The 20,135-nt window shown below is 32.6% G+C and overlaps 2 protein-coding genes and 1 long non-coding RNA gene across 4 annotated transcripts; 2 read left to right on the forward strand and 1 right to left on the reverse strand.

Moving 5' to 3' along the window:
- Positions 1-1,204: 1,204 nt before the first annotated feature.
- LOC134684624 (homeobox protein Hox-A3-like) lies at positions 1,205-1,900 on the forward strand. Its single transcript, XM_063543924.1, has one exon. It carries the CDS (start codon positions 1,205-1,207, stop codon positions 1,898-1,900), a length of 696 nt encoding a protein of 231 aa, XP_063399994.1.
- A 1,167-nt stretch (positions 1,901-3,067) lies between these two features.
- Positions 3,068-18,264, forward strand: LOC134682934 (uncharacterized). Of its 2 annotated transcripts, none has more exons than XR_010100932.1 (6): positions 3,068-3,406; positions 9,772-9,971; positions 11,882-11,999; positions 13,074-13,140; positions 13,943-14,090; positions 18,075-18,264. It is a non-coding gene; the product is annotated as an uncharacterized LOC134682934 (long non-coding RNA). The 2 variants fall into 2 exon arrangements; XR_010100931.1 differs by having other exon boundaries at positions 3,070-3,406; positions 13,976-14,090.
- Positions 11,824-14,067, reverse strand: LOC134682933 (uncharacterized). The gene is made up of 3 exons (XM_063541868.1): positions 13,830-14,067; positions 13,065-13,115; positions 11,824-11,970 (listed from the first exon to the last, which is right to left on the reverse strand). Exons 1-3 carry the CDS (start codon positions 14,065-14,067, stop codon positions 11,867-11,869), a joined length of 393 nt encoding a protein of 130 aa, XP_063397938.1. The 3' UTR covers positions 11,824-11,866.
- Positions 18,265-20,135: the final 1,871 nt, after the last annotated feature.

Here is a 20,135-nt window from a genome sequence, read left to right on the forward strand (position 1 = left end):
AAAATTTCTGTTTAGTATTAAATTTATATTAAGATCCATTTTGTTACATCTTGTAATTTTAGTTGACAATCGTCAATGGCAGTCAGCAGGGTTAAAGAACATCAGTTGTTCGACCTGTTAGTCAAATGCGTTTTGTTTAAATATACTTTTTCACTTTTTTGGTCTTTTGGAAATTGTTGTTTGTGCTGTTTTTAGATCCTTATATAACGAAATTTGTCACAAGTTTACATGCACACGTATAAGAGTTGCGATTTTTATCCAACGCAATCATATGTTTGAACGTAGTTTTCAATTTAGACTCGTATGTATATATATACAACTCGTCTAAACATCAACCAAACAATGTTAGATCTGTAAATTTGCTTTCGAAAACTTTTTGTTCTTCCCTCGTCGAGATTCGAACCCATGCTACAGTGATGTCGTGACACCAAATCGCCGTTCCGCTATTTTTTTCTCTTGATCGCCGTGTCTCGCTTTTGCGACAAAATTCACCGGCTCGACGAAAATGAACTGTCAAAACAAAGTAACAATTTATTGTCGCAATAACCATTCAAACAAAATGTACGTGTACTAAGATCATAAAACAGTTACCCGATACAATTACTCAGTTGCAGAAGACAGAGTTACACTGCCGTGAACTTTAAACCATAATTTGAGCCTCCTAAACTATTTATCATATCGCAATGATCAGTCGATTTCTTGAATCCAAGTAATGTTTTACAATAGTACAAGTCAATATTTCCTCCATTTAGTGCTATCCTTTTCTTCTTCTTTTTTATTTTAAGAAACTCGACACGTTTAAAAATTAACAATCATTACGTTTATTTCATTCTCAAACTTGACTTGTGAATACATATAAATCACTTTGTTTGCATTGATGACATACTCATCTGACAAATAGAAATGATTTGAAATCGTTAAGTTGTTTGACATAATTAATTAGCTTCACTCATTAAACTAATTATCTTAATATTGTTAATTGAAATTGACTGGATTCAAATCAGTGAAGCGTGGGTTGCATTTAATGACAGTCACATGCTGACCACTGAATTGTTTTGATAAGAACCATTATGGCTCTTAATAACTAATCACCTTGAGTAGGTATAAAACAGACAGACTGACTAGAGCAGCTCATTGTCAAAGTGTCTTCACACAGTTAACTACTAATACAGAAATGACTTATCGACAGAACGTACAAAGCAAGATGTCCTTCAGCATTGAAGAACTGTCAAAGAGTAGCAGGGTCATGAATCCTGTCCGCATTGATGCAGTTGTCAACCACATCCACGACATATATTTACCAACCAGCAGCCAGTCGTGTACAGCAGATATGGTGCGTCCACTTTCCAACTCAGATCAACGTACTCAAAACAAGAGGAAACGACAAGACTCATTACTTTCTGACAACAGCTTCAGCTCTACAGACTCGTCATCAAGAGATTGTACTTCACCTGGTTTATGCTCAGACGACTCGGATAAATCCTACCAACAACCAAAGAAAGCCAGAACTGCCTACACAAACTCACAACTGATGGAACTAGAACTATACTACAACAACAGGAAATACCTTCAGATTGAAGATCGACCAGTGCTTGCCATGAAACTCAAACTTAGTCAACATAAGATTAAATGGTGGTTCCAGAATCGAAGAATGAAAGAAAAGCGTCACATCAAGAGTACAAGCTACAACAGTCCACGAGAGTTGTCACAGTTTGTTGGTGTAGGTAAACCTGGTTCCAGAATGATTTCAACAATAGAATCTAATGGTAACATCAGTCATCAGTCATACTCACCATTCCCAATGGTGTCGCCTTATACGTATGGTATGTCACCGTTTGTGTATCCTGGTTATAGTCAACAGTTCTACAGCAGCGTATTACCACAGTCATACAGGACCTGATGACTTGAAATAAGCTTTTGGAACAATATGTGCTTCAATGTTGTTAAATTATGTCATAGTATGTGCTTGTTATATTTGTTTTGTTAAAGATGTAAATAAATGTACTATTTAAAATGCATATATCTTGTCTTATTTTTTTATTTTTTTTGGTTTATCAAGATAATAAGAAACAGATGATGGTAAAGGTAGTTTAGTCTTTTCAGTACTAAAACCAGGTGCTCCGCAGGGTGCAGCTTTATACGACCCCAGTGGTTGAACCCTGAACAGTTGGGGCAAATTTGGTCACAATATTCAAGCTTGATTCTGTCTGAATTTGGATTGTGATCAAATTTTTGACTTAATGTAGTTTTTTATAGGCCTCCGGGTGCGGGAATTTCTCGTTACATTGAAGACCTGTTGGTTACCTTCTGCTGTTGTTTTGTCTATGGTCGGGTTGTTGTCTCTTTGATACATTCCCCATTTCCATTCTCAATTTTATTTTGTCACAAAATTGATGTGTTCAAATATCTAACAAATTTATTGCACAATACTGTGCAATTGAAGATTTCTTCTTCAAACTTTTCGAAATTTGAAATATATTGAAAAAAAGGAAGCCCTTTTATATTTTTGGGATCGTATGAAAATGCTTGGTGGTGCAATCGTATGACGATTTTTAGTTCGCCAAGGGTATGCATGTCATTAAATACTAGTATAAAAAAGAGATATTGTACATCCTTCAACAAACAGAAACCCAAAATAAGTAAAAAAAACCCTGACATTTAGAGGTCGATAACGACCTTTAAAATACAATATGTCAACTCCAAATTGCAACTCGATTCTAAAAAGAAACATACAATCGAGTGAAAGACGGTTTCTGCTTCAATATGTTAAATTTATTTCAGCATATACCCACCATGCCATATAGCACCGTCCCTTGGTGCCTCCTGCAGTTAAGTATATATATTTAGCCTACTCACAGATTTTTTTTGGTTATTTTCTAGAGGAGTGCCTGAGGCGAAGGTTTTATATAGACTCCAGACCCGATATATAGATATAGGAAGATGTGGTGTGAGTGCCAATGAGACAACTCTCCATCCAAATAACAATTTAAAAATTAAACCATTACGCAGTGATGTTAAGGCAATTTCGTCGAATTTTTGTCAGGGGTAGGTAACTCCGCAATTACCTCATTATATATTCATCAATGGCGGACTCCGTGAGCAGCGTCCATCGATAAAATTGTAAAATACAAATTGCATGCAGGCAATCGGATAAAAAAGGGATACTGGTATGATGTCATTTAATTATTAAAACAAGATTACGGCATTTTTTTGATGAAAATATATAATAAATGGTTGCAATAGATGTTTTTATTGCCGGGATTACACCCCGCCTACTTCCGAGTAACAACCAATGAGAAGCCGATCGTCCCCAAATCGCCGTCATTAGATGTTTGGAAGTTTGCAGAATGGAAGCACCTTGCCGGAGCAATTATTTTCTCTAATGTGTGAAAATATACCGACAAAAGTAAGTGACAGCTACAAAATATATAAGCATTAATGAATGTAAGTTGTTTACTTTGTAATTCATCCATTTTAGTAGATGAGAAAAGGTGGAGAGTTAGAAAATAACGAGTTTAACTTTGGCAAACATGCTACACGTGTTCAGATGGGGGAAATTAAGAAAGGTATAATTGACTTTCATTTTTAAATTGATAGAGGAGCGGATGAAATGAATTTGTACGTATACTACCACTTGCATTCCCGATAGTTACGGCACTGTCACCTGCTTGTCCTAGTTCAGATAAATCATTTCTGGTGATCAATTTATAATTTAGTAACAAAAAAAATCAGCCTATTAAAATATCATAGATAAGAATTTAATTAGCCCTACAAAAGTCATAATTTATTTAATTAATTGATGAAGAGGAGGATTTAACCCCCCCCCCCCCCCCTCATTTTCTTGTAACATATTTAACTAACCCTACATGTACCTTATTCTGTATGTGCATCTGAAGTCAGTATGCGAATATCATATTTGTTCTTTTGTAGTCGTGTGGATAAATTAGACTGTCAGTATTTTGTTTGAATTTGTTTATGTTTTGTTTTGTCTGGGCCTTATTTCATTTAGTTTAAATAATTATGACGTCTGGCAAGGATATTTTAATTTTTTTCTGGGACACCTTCCTAGCAGCGAAGATAAAAATTAAAATAGCCTTTCCAGACGTCATAATTACTTGGACTAGGCCTTATTTTAGTATAATAGCTTGGTACAAGTTATGGTTTTGTTTTTTGTTAGGACCAATGGTCACTAATATTTACCTCATTTGGTCACTGGTTGATAGGCAAGTCTCATTGCAATCTGGCAGTAACATATTGTCTTACTTTAGTCAAAATAATTATGGCCGCTCTAATAAAATATATTTTGTGGGACACCCAGACAGTATTAATTAAAATACATATACATATAACCTTGCAAGACCTGGTTCCTTTACACATATCATATTTGGTATTATGTGCTACTGGAATAGGTATATATATTCTGCACCAAAAATCTTTCTGACTACTAGTTTGGAGTAAAAATTGAGAATTGAAATTAGGAATATTACAAAGAAACACCAACCCGACCATAGAACAGACAACAGCAGAAGGTCACCAATAGCCTTATAGGTCTTCAATACAGTGAGAATCCCCTGTAGCACCCAGAGGCATCCTTCAGCTGACCCTTAAACATATATATAATATGTATATACTGCAGTGTAGTTCAGTGATAACAAAAAGGCCTGTTTTCCGTCATTTTATTTATATGTTTTAAGTAAAGATTTTTAAAACTTGCTGGTTCAATTTTTTATTTACAGCTGTACTTGTCAAGTTTATCATACTAGTGCCTAGCAGTCATTGAAAAAGTCTTTTATTCAAATTCCAGCTTGAGAATATGTCAAAATATTGGAAAGCTATCAAAAATATAAATTAAATAAGGTCATTAAAGTTCCAATATAGGCTTTTATCGCACAGCGGGTAAACTACATGTATCACATTGTGATTGGTTTAAAGCCGCCACGTGGTGACCCCCTATGAGACCATAATAGGGGTTAATGGCACGTTAATGGTGACATCATCTATTAATGTTGTGTTTAATTGTTTATTTTTATCAAAACGCAGCAGAAACAGTCTAGCATGCAATAAATTCATTATACAGTTAACTAAGGAACCCCTATGGATCCATAGATGGTGAATAAAATTCATAAGGGTTTCCCCCCCCCCCCCCCCCCCTTTTTGAGGGAAAAATATTCTGTGCGAAATTGGTCTCTTGTGGACAGTTGTCTCATATGTAATCATACCACATTTTCTTATTTATATTATATGTGATATGGCCATGGGAGGGTTCATGATCCCGAAATTCGGGGCTTAAAAACACAAAATCCTGAGGTCCCGAATTTGAATAAAATAAAAATCCCTGATCCTGTAATTCGAAAAAAAAGAATTCCTGCATCCCGGAGTCCTGGGTAAATCTGGAGCTTAAAAACACCTGATCCTGGAGTCCTGGTAAAGGTCCTATTCCCCCTTTTGGGTTTGTCTCAAGTTTGAAGGCCATACTGTGACATTTAGTTAAACTGTGAACTTCTCTTTGATTTTTTCCCCCTGGATATTTGGCATGCCACATCTTCTGATTTTATATGTATATATTATACAAATATCGCTGATTACCATTTTTATCCGGATGAGTACAATTCTGATTTGACTTGTCGATAATATAAGCCCTCTTACTACATAGTATGGTTTCAGCTCATTGTTAAAGGTTGTATATATACCTATAATTGATTAAATCAAGGTCATTTGGATTCTTTTGGATAGTTTTTCTCATTGGCAATTATACCAAATCTCCTGAATTTTATTTTGAATTATTTTCATAATATTATTACAAGCATGAAAAGTAAAGGTTGTTTCTGTACACACATGCATTGGATATCTGAAATTTTAGTGCCTTAGAGTTTTCATGAAGTGAAATTTCAAAAGAATTACAAAATTATAATATGCTGTGGATTCATCTCTTTTGTGGTTTCTTGCATTTGTAGTTTGTTTAAAGCTTGCGTACTAGCCTAAGGAGGATTTGTATTTTATTGAACATTTTTTATTAGGTTGACCAATGAAATCTTTGAAATTGACTTCCAACACATACAAAACTGAATCAACATATTCAAGCATCACAGATCGATCAAATCATAAAATAAATATGTTAGATATATGTTTCAGTTTATTTTCAAAGCAAATTTATATATTAAAGTAAACTATAATGAAGATGATAGACAAAATCTTCTTTTTATTTACAAATTTATAATATATTCTGAAAAATAACGCTCAACTTCTTATGGTGGTTCACTCTGCATTCAGAAGGTTACTTCCATAACCATCGAAGCTACCTTCCTTCCAGGCTTGTGACTGGCAAGATTTTAAATATCTTGGCTGCATTCCCCACCCACCACCACATTGCAAAATTCAGTCCAAGAGAATTTTTTTTTATACTTTTAACTTTTATCAAAATGGCTGTGTAAAAATTAGTTAAATTTTCTATTTACATGTATGTATTAAACTTTCCCATGTTTGAAGCCAACCTCTGAAGAAACAATACTGATTTCAATTACAAAATGTACTTGTTATTTTTACGTTTTTTTAAACAAATTAAATGCAGTTTTTTATGCTTGCCATCATTTGAAGAATAAGGTTACATGTAGACATTATTGATATTTTTTAAACATTGACCTATATTTGAATTAAGAAAGAATATGACTTACTCTCATATTTATCATTTACTCTATTTATAAAACTTTTTATATCCAGGAAGAGAAAAATATCAGTTTGAATTAATATTCAAAGTTCCTGATGGTGCTTGACTTGGACTGATGAAATATTGCAAAACAAAATATGGCATGAAATGAAGCATTGAGAATTTTTACACAGCAAGTAAACACTTAAATGCCATTCACATCTTCTCTGAAACCACTGTTTTCATTACTTCTTCTTTGAAACCACTGTTTTAATTGCACCTTCAGGCTTCTTTGAAACACAAAGACTAAATAATTTGCAATTTTAAAAAAAATTATATAAGTCATTTATGCCAGTCATTCTGATTTTCTTGTTGGGCCTTATTTTTTTAATACCTTGTCCTGTGAATTATTTTATTATTTTTTGGATCGTTATTTATTAATATTTTAAATTTAACTCTTCAAAAGGAGAAATTTTTAATGCCCACAAGAACTGTGTACAAAACATTAACATCTTTAAACTGAAATCCTAGATGAGAAGTTAAATCACTTGTCTTACATTATTGAGTCAAGTCATATTCATTAATTGTTGTCGAATCAAGAGAAAAGTCATATCCGGTAAACTATGTTGTCGTATCCCAGGGGTGTCTGCTGGTACTTAAAGTCTAATACACCATCCAGTCTGCTTATGCTTTCATCTAGCAAGTCTGTACAGGGGTCTCTGTCTAAATTCAAGATACATGGTTGATTAGGTGTTTCATGATCTTTGAGTCTCTTCCAAAATTTCCTTCTGAGCAAAGAATTTGAATAAGGGTATAGCGTAGAAAAACCCACACTGACCCAAAATACTTTCAGAATCCTATCAATGACCTAGCTTTTCCTATTATGGTATAGCGCTGAATCCCACACTGACCGATAGTATACTAGTCATATCTGATAGTTAAAGGAAGGACTCTTAAATTCAGATGTTGTCTTATAACTTCTTTAAAGATACTTGTCCTGTTACATAAATGTGTCCTATGGGTTGAACTGAGAATTTCTGCACCCCTGGGATTATTGAGTAAATCATTGTCATATCTTGACAGCGGTATCATCCTGATGTTATTGGAAGCTTGGTATAGGAATCTCTGGTTGTACTCGTGGCGGTAACTTAAGTACAGGCAATGAGGCTGATGCTGTATTCACGGTTTTAAAAAAAGAATTTAGGAAAAAGCTTCCAACCATGCTTATTATTAAACCAAACTTGAATTAATATTCTCATTATACACCTAAAATATTTGAAAATTGTATTTGAATGAAACTATTTTGAAATCAAACATGTAAATGACTTCAGTTTCCTATTTTTTTCCACTTATAAGTCTCAATATTATATTCTTGATAGGTTGTTCTTCAGATTAACATATACCGGTATGCAGTCTTCTGGACTTAATTACAAAATATATTAATTTCAAAAAGTTAATACTAAAGATGAATACAGTATCAGCCATGTCTGTCTATTGAAGACTTCCCTCTCATAAATCCTTTCATATTAACCACAAGGTCTATTTAAAACTACAGGGGCAGGCTTTGAAAATGAATATACCGGTAGTTGCAACAAGGTTTAAGTAAATGCACCTATCGAAGGTCAGTTTGTGATTAAGGTTCACATAGAAGAGCAGCCATTGAAATTACCATTTGTTTTGTACAAATCAGGCAATATATTTACTGGTTTGAATTGAATCTTGCTTCCTGGTATAGGTTTTGCTCATTGTTAAAGGCCCTCCCAAACAATAATCTACAATTATATTCTATTCTGATTTTATGACTATACATACATGTATTATGAACAATAATTGTGTCATTTGCAATCCTATCACATTACCTTATTCTTATCATGCTTATATTAATGGGAAATAACATTCTAGTCGATCTACCAAGAATAGTTGTGTCATTTGCAATTATATCACATTTCCTTATTCCTTGCCTCCTATTACATAATGTATAAATTTTCCTGCCCTTATCGTGATACATCATGTACATCTGCAGTAGGAATTATTCTGAGGATTCAACACACATATTTTAGTAGTTTGTTATAATTCCCTGTTTCAAAGTGTAACCAGGGTATGTTCTTAACAACCTGACCCCGTCCCCTTATATATATGTTGCCTTTATGAAAATAGCCTTATGATCCAAGCCATTAAGGGTGCACATACAAAACATATCCAGTGCACCATTTAACATATTAAAGTACTAATTATATAATTGTATGATTGATCAATTCACTATTAAATGTGCATTAATGTAGTGGTTATCTAGTATGAATTAAAGCATATAACATAAATATGTTCTAGTCCTAATATGCATGTGATATTTGCCACTTGCAGTTAAACAACTGCCAAGAGGCTAAAAAATATGGAATTTATCTGAACTTAAACATATTACATGTATTTGCCCCTGTTCTAAGTCAGGAACCTGATGTTAAGTTGTAGTCGTTTGTTGATGTGGATTTTAAGTTTTTCTTGTTATTTTAAGACCGTTGGTTTTACAATTAAAATTGGTTTACAAATGTCAAATTTTTGGACCCTTTATAGCTTGCAGTTTGGTGTGAGCAAAGGCTCTGTGTTGAAGACATCACTGACCTATAAATACTTTAACAAATTGTGACTTGGATGAGAGAGTTGTCTCCTTGGCACTCAAACCACATAGATCTACTTATATCTATTAAAAATGCTATGATACATAACTTGCACCTACATTAGATGTTTTTAAGAAATAACAATTATAGTCAAATGCTATAAAGGTAGTATTTGATAAAGTAGAATTGAGAAAATTGTTTTTTCTTGAATTTCTTGTGCTTCATGGTGACCAATAGCTGCTTTAAACTACATGCATGTCCTTTTAGACAATTTGAGCTAAACTTTTCATTGGCAAATATACTACATCTCTTTATTTTATAACTTAAGTAGGTATGGCATTTAGTAAAATTATTTTATATGCAACATTTAAACATTTTAAGAATTATTATGTAGTGCACTGGACATTAAAAGTAGTACACTCCCCAGTGATCAAGCAGCTTTTGAGCAATCTCCTTGTCGGCTAACAGATTCTCCCTGTTCTCCTTTCCATCATCTTTTGCTGTTTTATCTTTCAGGGCAAAATACCTTTTGCTGACCTCGATCTGTAGCTTAGAGAAAGATTGATCAAAAGCTGATATGAAGGATTTATGACCGGGGTGTTTTAGCTTCAATTCCCTGTACTTAATGCAGTCATCCACATCTGATGATGGGCCGAGTAGTTGGACAACCAGATCGAATGTTGTCTTCTTTCTACGTGGTGCTGAAGCATAAAAAGGTAAATACCATCATAGTAAAATTATACTGAATTTTTACGTACATCCCTTTTCACAAGTATTCTTTATTTATTCTTTTAATTTAGTTTAATTACAAAAATAGCTACATGAAAATGTATGTTTTATCCCTAAAATATGAGATGCTGCATACCTATCATTCTTATCATAATCTTTAATTAAGCACACAACTGGTAACAATATTAATTATCGACATGCATTATATTAATCAGTGATTAATTTTTGTATTTATAGTTACAAATTTGATTAAGAAATAGCTCTTCAGAAATGGTATTTTACTTCTTATTTTGCTCTAATTAACTTATCATTAAAGTTTAGGTAATACTATTAATACTTTACTACTTACCAAATTCTTGGTTGGAAATTTCAGAATCAAATAATTTCCTTTTGCATGATATTGGCTTCTTAGCTGAAATCAAAGGTTTTGTTTTGAAAAAGGTGTGATTAACAGCAATCTAACATTATAAAGCCATTATTGGCTTCAATATATGATTACAGCTAATTTCCTAAAGCATGCAGAGCAAGACTTTAGTTATCTTGCTTGCTTTATTTTTATATTGTAGAATCATTAGGATAACACCCAATTAAATTCAAATATTATATATACAGGTTAAACTTTGACTATATATATTGTTTAAAGATGTCAATCTTGTTTACAAAGCTTGTTTAAACAAATACAAACAAAGCAAGCAAGCCAACCAAAGTTTTGCTTTACATGCATTAGGAAATTAGCTGTAATATCTGATAAGTATTAGAAAATGATGATTGTGTAACCTACCTGGTAATTTTTTAGGTTTGACCATCGGATTTTCATGAGCATCAGTGCTGTAAGGTTGTTCAACCCATCTCAAAACTGAAATTAAAACATATTTTATATATATGTCCTGTATATCTGAATGATGTGCAGTTATATAAATAGAAAGAAGTGTTATGATTGCCAATGAGATATCTCTACACTAGAGACCAAATCAACCCAGAATAAAAAAAACTACAGGTTACTATACTTCATTCAACATAATTTGGTCAACAAATCTCGAAATGTTATTTTTTCTATGACAAAACAAAGTAGAAAAGTATTTGCATGCATGTAATATTGGTTTATTTATTTATATATACATATAAAATTGTATGTCATTAACAGCTGCTTATTGTTTATATATTTGTACAAGAATATAAAAAAAAAATGTTTATTAAAGGCATCATGTAGGAACAATGTATGTATGTTAATGATGCAGGAATAAATCTATCATGTCCATCAATTAAAAAAAAAAAAGTGCAGAAGAATTTTAGAAGTCTTTTTTGTACGCTATGCCAACACTGTTATTAGGTAGGCATGTTCCTGGTATGGGTGTCTGTATGAATCTGGATTTTTTTTTGTGGTAAAATACAATTTTGTTCTAGGTTACTTAATGGTCACATCAATTTGAATCTCTACTTGATTTGAAGTATTTAATTACCTTTCATATGTGATTTGTACAAACGTTTAATGTTGCTGTTCTCAAGCAGTCTCCTCTCTGTTTCCTCTCTGGTCTCCTCTCTGGTCTCAAGTTCATTTTCTATGTCTGGAATTTGATCTGGATCTATGATAAATGTTCAGATGAAATAAAATTTATGTAGATTACTGAAATAAAATTTATGCAGATTACATTACATAACATTTTCTGAAAGGAATGTTAACTAAAGTGTCAACAAAAAGGGCAAACTATGATTAGGATATTAACCTGAAGGCTGTACCTTTCTTACCTGAATAATTTTGGTATTTATAATCCTGTGTTTTTAATATGCTAAATGAACTTTATTGGTGATTGAATTTATATTCAATAAACAATCAATGAAGTTAACACACACCTTTTAAGAATATAAATATTATATTAATACATTATTTCCTTTGTAGTAATATACCTTGTTCTAAATTCTTTTCCGGCGAAGTTGATGGTTGATCCTCGTTGGCAGGTTCTATGGTGCCACTACTGCCTTGAAATTCTATGGAAAAAAAAGAAAAAAAAATGCAGGTAAGGAATTACAATTATGATGCTTAATCATTCTGAACAGAAACAGCTTTTCTGTCCAAAATTGATTTTGTTGATCTTGCTAAAGGCGATAGACATAATTATATATATATATGCTATACAATTGACATGAAAGACAGTACACAAATTGGTCAATAGATATAGGAAGATGTGGTGCGAGTGCCAATGAGACAACTCTCCATCCAAATACAAATAACAATTTTAAAAAGTAAATGATTACAGGTTAATGTATGGCCTTCAACACAGAGCCTTGGCTCACACTGAACAACAAGCTATAAAGGGCCCTAAAATTACTAGTGTTAAACCATTCAAACAGGAAAACCAACGATCAAGTTTATTTTTTCCAGATCATAATAAGAAGATAAAAAGACACATTTATAACTTATAATACAAAGAACTATTTTTGTGTTTGTTTTTCCAGATTCTGATTTCATAAAAATTGTCCGTAAAAAAAAACAATAAAAAGAATGATCACTGGGCTTATTTTCACGCTACATGGTGTTCAAAATTGACAGATTTTGTAAAGAGTATGCACGGAAAACCCAATTTTCTGCAATAAATCATAATCTACGCCATAGAATTTTGAAATAACCTATGAGAATATAACTTTAATAGTAGGCTTTTAGTGAAGAAAAAGAAAAAAATGTGGTCACCAGACCCGTTTTCTTGCTACTTAATAAAACAGGTAAATTCCTAAAACATTCCATTGTTAAAGTACCTTAATCTGAATTATCTGCCCTTGCATTTGAGTTGCCTCCCCTTATTTTGCAAAATTAGTAAAAAAAATAATTTAACAAAATTGACTGTTTTTTGTAAAATACAACCACAAATATGATACAACATGTCATTTTCTATATTGAAATAAAAGTACTTACACATGAATTACCAACTACTCTCAAAATTTGCACATTCTATTAAAGATATAGACCTTGTTTTCTGGTATTCCGAAATCAACGATTGAAGAAGACACCCTATCTACCTTAAGATTAATCACTGATATTAGCATGATTGTTTAAGTATTGAGAAACATTTAAATCTATCATTTACCTTGTACAGGTATGTTGTGCTGGTAGTTGTCTGTTGACTCAGATGGCAAGTCTACAAAAAACATCAGTAGTTTCTGGTAAGTTTATACAGTATTAAGATGCAATTTTAAGGAATTAAATAATAACATCTAAAAAGAATTTTAAGTTATTTTTCACTTAACATTTATTACTTTAGGCATAACTTTCATAACTTGAAATATTGTCAAACAAGTAAGAATTAAAATGTATCAAATACCAGATTTTCACCAAAAAAATCATGAAATTATTATTCGAAAAAATACCTAGATTTCCAAATATATGTATGATGATGAATATATAATATAAGGTCTTTAAAACTTCTAGCAGCAAAATATTTGCAAATTCAAATTGAGAACATGCAAATCAATATTCTACATTGCTTTGTACACGATTGTTATACTGAGCTGGATTTTAAACATGCTTGTAAACAAGGAACACAATTAATTCCAAACATGAACAAGCACGTCTTTTCTTTATATCCTTAATCATAAAGTTATTTTTGATTGATTAGTAGAGATGCAGCCATAAAACAAAAGTTTATCAGTTAAGAAAGGTATTTATAACAAAAAAATTCGAATTTTTGCAAGAGTATTCAGTTATGTCTGGACCCGATTTATCAAAAAATATTATAATCTAAATTATGTTGTTGCTTGGGAAATTTTCATTGCATTTCTCATGAATAGTCTTGAAATATCATCAATAATATAATATTTTGGAGTTGACATTGGTTTAAACAGTTTATACATACCTGTCTCAGTTGGTGTTATATACACGACTTTGCCATCTTTGTCAAACGTCTTAATTCTTTGAAGTGGTAATGTGATGATGTTTCTTTTATAATTTTCTATAACCTTTTCCCAGATGTCTTTCAGTTGTTGATGTTCTTCTTTATAGGAGGATGACCGGAAGTGGTGCATATCTGGACCTTCGATGTGAAAAGGTTCATCATCAGGACCATCATGGAAGATCATGTTACCATCTTCCATATGCCACCAAACTCCTTCGCCAGGTAAGATGTAATCACTTATCCTCTCCAGATGGCTTTGTAATAAAATAGGTCTTGTATTAAGAATTATTGAAGGAATTAAAGTTCTGGGTTTGGCCTGAATTTGTTTCGCGAGCTTTTGAATGATAGATTCTTGAATGTAAATACTGTCCTGCTTGCTGGATTGTTGACAAGTGAATCGAAGAACTGCGTTGTCGCATACGGTTTTTGGTTGACGGTTACTGGTGTTTTCTGAAATTCTTCGTAGATCTCCAAAACATCTTTCTTCTTGTTCTGTTACGAGGGACCTTAAATTAAATATTCTTTGAACTTCTGCAAGATGGATGGATACACTGTGGAAATGACTACCAAAAAATTTCCTTGATGTCATTTTAGACGGGACTCCGACAACGTTTCTGCAATTTATCGCGAGAAGAAAGCTTTGATTATATAGCCTTAGTATCTGTTTTGGAGATCTGGTGTTGTACTTAGAATACGAAATGTTGGTTATTTCAAGAAGCGAGTCAATCATCTGTCTTATGCTTGGATCAGTCTGTTGTGAAGAAGCTAAAAAATGGGATAATTTTACTAAGTATAGCCGCGCATCGGATCCCTTTATTTGATTTTTATCTCCGATGGTGTGTTTTGAAAATTCCTCTAATTCTTTTTGAAGTTTTTTGTCTCTTATATGGGATGGTAATTCAGTTATAATGTTCTGTATAAAATTGGAAAGATCATGTAATGGTTCCATGCCAAATATTTCATAGTTGTTTAAGTTCAGATGATGGGTTGAAAGAGTAGGATTTGTTGTCATTAGAGCTGGTGGTCTGCAAATTCCATGAAGTAGGGCGGATAGATTTTCTTGTAGTTCAGGACGTAACATGTTGTGAATATCAATATCTCTGCTTTCTAGTTCTTCTATGAGGTAGTCTTTCTTTAAATTTTGGAATGGATTTAAATTTCCCTTTTTCAGTTCTTCGAAACATCGTGTGGATTTTATTAAACCGACTCGTTCATCTAGTGTAAGAGGTGAAATGCCATAACAAAGAACAAAATTTCCATGAGCATTCGCGTGAACTCCACATACACAGGGATAATTTCCACCTCTCTGCTGTCCGATTTCAAATTGTCTTGCTGGACCGTCGCCGCTGAATACACGCATCACATCAAAAATTTTAATATTACCATTGTCTGCTGTGATAGGTTCCGATAAAATTTGGAGGTCTTCAATTCTAACTGCAGTGTAACTGGATTGTTCTACGTCGCTGCTACCTGATTGGCCGAAAATATATAACTTTGGTTTTTCTACTATACCTTGAACATTAATTGGCTTACGGTCTTTATACTTCTCTTGGTACTCTATGTCAGTAAAATAGTTGGCAGGATCATATAGCCATGAGATGGTGAAACATACATAGGAATGGTTTAAGATGCAGCTGTGGTCGTGCCATAGTTTAATTTTTCTTGTTCTTTCAGTGAGTTTTAGATGTTCTATTTTATCTGAAAGAGTTCCTGCTGGTGGTTTTTGTCCGATCCTGATATAACGAGATGTAAGTTGGTCCATGGTTAAGCTGTCATATTCCTGGTCACTAAAATATCGTAATACTCCACTGCTTACCTGTTCCTGCAAAGCTATTCTTCTCAGTCTAACGAGGGGGAATTTTCTACCATGTATAACTGTTGTTTTCTGCTGCAATTTTCCATCTGTTATTGTAGTTGAAATGATGTCCTTTGGTGCTATTTCTTCCCCTAAATACAAGTCTCCGGAAGCTATCTTTACCTTTATATCTTTCTTCAAGTGGGATGACTGCCTTGGAGTAGGGAGGGAAATCTTTGTTCTGCTGACGATAACCACTTTTTTTGCCCTCCTTACCCTTCTAAAATATGCCCTTTGGTTTTTATAAACTTTTGATTTGAATTTGATGGTGTTAATTCCTTTGCTTCTAGCATATTCCTGTATAATTTGCCCCCCGTTTGCAGGAAATTTGTCGTTGCAGGTCATTTGATATTTACGGGCTAGAGCTGTCCAGTTGATCGTGTCCCCTTCATTTTTGGATTTAATCTCGGCTAAAAATTCTGTTCTGTCAAATCTGTAAGAGTCAAATTGTCCATGGTGGTTTTTGTGTTTCCTCTTACCAGTTTTCTCTTTCTCTAGACTCTTATTTACTCTCTGTTGGGCGTTGTCTTTGGTTTCAAAAAAATTACCGAGGCGGATCCTGTCATGCTCACGGAAGGAAATTGATGAAGAAAGGAAATTGTTAACGTCATTTCCTCCGTCGGTGAAAGATTCATTGATTTTTTTCCTGCTTTCTTGCATAACTTTAATTTTTGTTGATTGCAATTCCTTTGGTGTTACTGGTGGGGACAGCATGATGGAATCTGAAATGGGTCTTGGAAATTTCATATCTAAACGTTGCTCTACTATGGGTTGGATGATGTTGACGATTGATTTTATTACTTTCATTCCCTTGGTAGTGGTATTGCTGTTTGGTGATGTTATCTTTAATATGTTTTCTGTCCCTTGTTCGTAAAGCTGGTGTGCATTTTCAAAATTAGGTGCTATGGATTTATGAAGAGTTGAAAAGTTGAAATGAACAGTTGAACAAGGTCTACAGTCGACTAGCTGGTGTTGAAGCCTTTCATTGGAGCTAAGTGAAAGCCAATTTTTAAGAGAAAAATGGCCAAGAAAAGAATGCTGCTGTCCAGATTTGTTAAGATTTTGCCAATATTTCTTGTCTGAGAGATATGATTGTAGTTTTGTGGTTTTGCTTCTAAATTGATCAAAATTCAAATACATTTTTGGGTACTTTTCCATAAAAATTGAATAGTTGTAGTATCTATCTTTCATGTTGATATTATTTGTCAGTCTCTCCTTCTTATTTTCTTTATCTTTTTGGGTATTCCACCAGTTTATTGTCTCTATATCTTTGGTGGATCTGCTGATGATCACTTTTGCAAAGTTGCAGTAGTTCATCCTAAAATTAATTTAATTCATTTTGTAAGTATATATTTTAGGGGGAAGGTCTTGAAGGTTAAGGGTTAATATGCAATGTTAGATACATGTGATAGCTTATGGAATTTTTATGATAAAAGTACACAAGTTGTTATATATACTAATAAAAAAAATGGGAAGAAGCAAATATTGGCAACTGTTTGCCCTTCAACAATGAGAAAAACACATACCATATTGTGGGTGGGCTTTTAAAGGTCAAGAAATTAATGTTTGTCTACCATACATATATATACACTGTTCAGTCCTATCTTTCTCATGAACTATGTATAAATCACTTAATGAAATTTGGTATATTTTTAATTCATATGAATAACATTGCTATACTGTGTGATTTGTTTAGATTCATCGGTTGGTAATTATCTGTGAATCAAGGCTTCTATTCAACTTGATGCTTTTAATAATTTCATTTGTTATTAATGTCATATATTTTTGTAATTTGTCAATGTATCCCTTTCTACATCATGACATCAATTGTATGAAAAAAAAAAATCAACGTGTGGTTCAATTTATTTCAGTTCTTCATTGGTTAAAATCCATTCTAATGCAATTAGTTTGTAACGATACTTTTATTTGACGTTGACAAATATTTTGAGGTGTTAGATTCCACGTTCTACCAGTCTGTAACTATGAAAGCCACCATTTTGAATTCCAATAATTTAATTTTTTGGGGTATGCAATTTCTCAACAAAAAAAATAAACAAGATAGTCACATTCTGAGCCTCAAAATATTCTCTTTGTCTATATTGAAACCACTCTGAAGCGTACTAAAAGTAAAAATACTTTAAGTATTCATGTTTGGTATCCAAAGTATACATATAAAGTCACATTGTTAAGATGCCAATGACGATGTGACAGTTTCAAGAACTTTTTCATTTATAGCATTTTTAAGCCAAATATTTTAGACTGCTATACTTTGTATATTATGTATTATACAGTATAGCTTGAGGTATTATGTTATTCACTCAATTCTGTAATTATTTTATTTCTAATTTCAGACTTTCTCTAAATCAGAGTGTAGTATTTATGTGTTGCAGCCAACAGAGAAAAGTAACAAAAGGACCAAAAACTACCACTACAACTGAATTGTTTAAATCCGACATCCAAGTTTGCATTTGATGTACATGAATATTGCTTTATAGCTTTGTGTTACTAATTTGGTAATACAATTTCAGCGAAATGGGAAATAATTTTAATACATGTAATACAATTTTAGTGAAATATAAAATGAATTTGGTATTAATACAATTTTAGTGAACTTGTGATATAAAAATATGAATAAAAAATTGTATCTCAAAGGTTGAATTTTTCACAATTGCTATAATATTATGTAATCAAATGACGGAGAAAAACAGTGTTTGTTTGTTTTCTTTAGAAAAATTTAGACCAAATTGAGGGACAGGTCCTGATATTGCAATCTCAGACTAAAGTTGTTTTGAAAAAAAAATAAGTTGTATGGCATTTATAAAAAAAAAAAAAATGATATAAATGCCTATGAACATGATGAAACAACTTTTATGTCTGTTCTATGTTCGGTTCCGTGTCTCTTTGACACATTCACCATTTCCATTCTCAATTTTATCTTCATTTATATGACACAGAAATTAGCTACTTAAGGTATGGCCTTCAAAAATGAGAAAAAACAAAACCGCATAGTCTGCTATGCGTAAAAGCCAAGAAATGACAAATAATGCATGAAAAACAAATATGATGTACAGCAACAAAAGACAACTGCTAAAGTACAGGCTCCTGACTGAGAACAGTCACACAGAATTGGCAGGGTCAAACCTTCAACTCCCTTTATTTAAGGAATGACTTATTTATTTTTTTTGTCTATGAAGAAATAACATTAAAAAATGTGGTGCACACCAAATAACACGTGTAATTTAAAGTGTGAAATGTCATTTAGAAAAGGCAGAAAATAATATTAGTCATTTCCTATAATTTAATTCGTCATTCAATTTTTAACCAGAGTAAATCATGAAAAGACGTTGATGATGATCAGTCACATGACATAACTATGTCTGCCAAATGGAAGTTTTTAAATACCTTGACTGGCTAAAAGGCCCTTGCATGGTCGGTAAATTATTTCTATGGGCTGATTAACAGAACGACATCAGCCAATCAGAAGACATGTTACATCCAAAATTAAATTATACAGAAATACAGTTGAAAATTTACGGCCACTTCTTTTTGGAGAAATCTTTTTTCAGAAGATACTATGTCATCCCGAGGGAAGAATAATAATTAATTGGTGTTTTTTATTTTTTAAATGCGAACAGAGTATTCTTCTAATTTATTATTTTTTCTGTGGGCGGTGGGGGTGTAAAATTAGTGTGGTCCTTGGTTGGGACATAGTATTTTCTGAAGCACCCCTTAATAGGAATTAAAAATCAAATCGTGTTTGTATTCTGTGATTCTGGAACAGGCACAACCCTGTTTTCCAAACAAAAATTTCCCGTGTTCTTATACCTGAATATTTTATGAACTATTCCACACTTTATACTGTAGAGTGGATTGTTAGTTGAAGATTTTTTTCATTTGAAAAATGCAGAATATTACCTTTCCGTTGGTGATGCAGGTAAACTTGATGTTCAGGAATATATGAAGGTATGGCTGGAATAAGGTAGGTGTTTCTCCACAAATGATTGAAAACTAAGTCAAATATAAATATTATTGTGAAATTAAGTCGATCAATTAAACTTTAAACACTGAAATTTAAACAAAATATGCTGGTGGAAAATTTCAAGGTGTCCTCTTCAAAAATGAATCTGGAAATAATATTCTACTCTACAAGGGGGGGCCGAAGGTAGCAAGGGCCATATGTAGGAAAGTTTTAAAAGTGGGCAGTGAGAAATGAGGGACAATAGAATTTGTACATCTGAATATTCATTCTAAAATTTATCAACTTGATGCATCTTATATCACAAAATCGGGTATATTTTACAAAGTATTAAAAGATAGCACCCCTAAAAGCGTACTTGGACTTGACAAAAAAAATATCTGATCACAAAAATATTTATTTTTTCAATTCTGGCAGTAGTAAAAGTTTAATACAT

This window comes from Mytilus trossulus, chromosome 9 (genome assembly GCF_036588685.1).
Source record: "Mytilus trossulus isolate FHL-02 chromosome 9, PNRI_Mtr1.1.1.hap1, whole genome shotgun sequence".
Taxonomy (NCBI): Eukaryota; Metazoa; Mollusca; class Bivalvia; order Mytilida; family Mytilidae; genus Mytilus; species Mytilus trossulus.

Bases quoted from the DNA above. Each gene is read 5' to 3' on its own strand.
- LOC134684624 (XM_063543924.1), top strand. From the start codon at position 1,205: ATGTCCTTCAGCATTGAAGAACTGTCAAAGAGTAGCAGGGTCATGAAT.
- LOC134682933 (XM_063541868.1), bottom strand. From the start codon at position 14,067: ATGGAAGATGGTAACATGATCTTCCATGATGGTCCTGATGATGAACCT. The intron at 13,116-13,829 runs GTATGTATAAAC...TGTTTTTTGTAG, and splicing joins TATAACACCAACTGAGACAG to ACTTGCCATCTGAGTCAACA. The intron at 11,971-13,064 runs GTAAATGATAGA...TTTTTTCCATAG, and splicing joins GCACAACATACCTGTACAAG to AATTTCAAGGCAGTAGTGGC.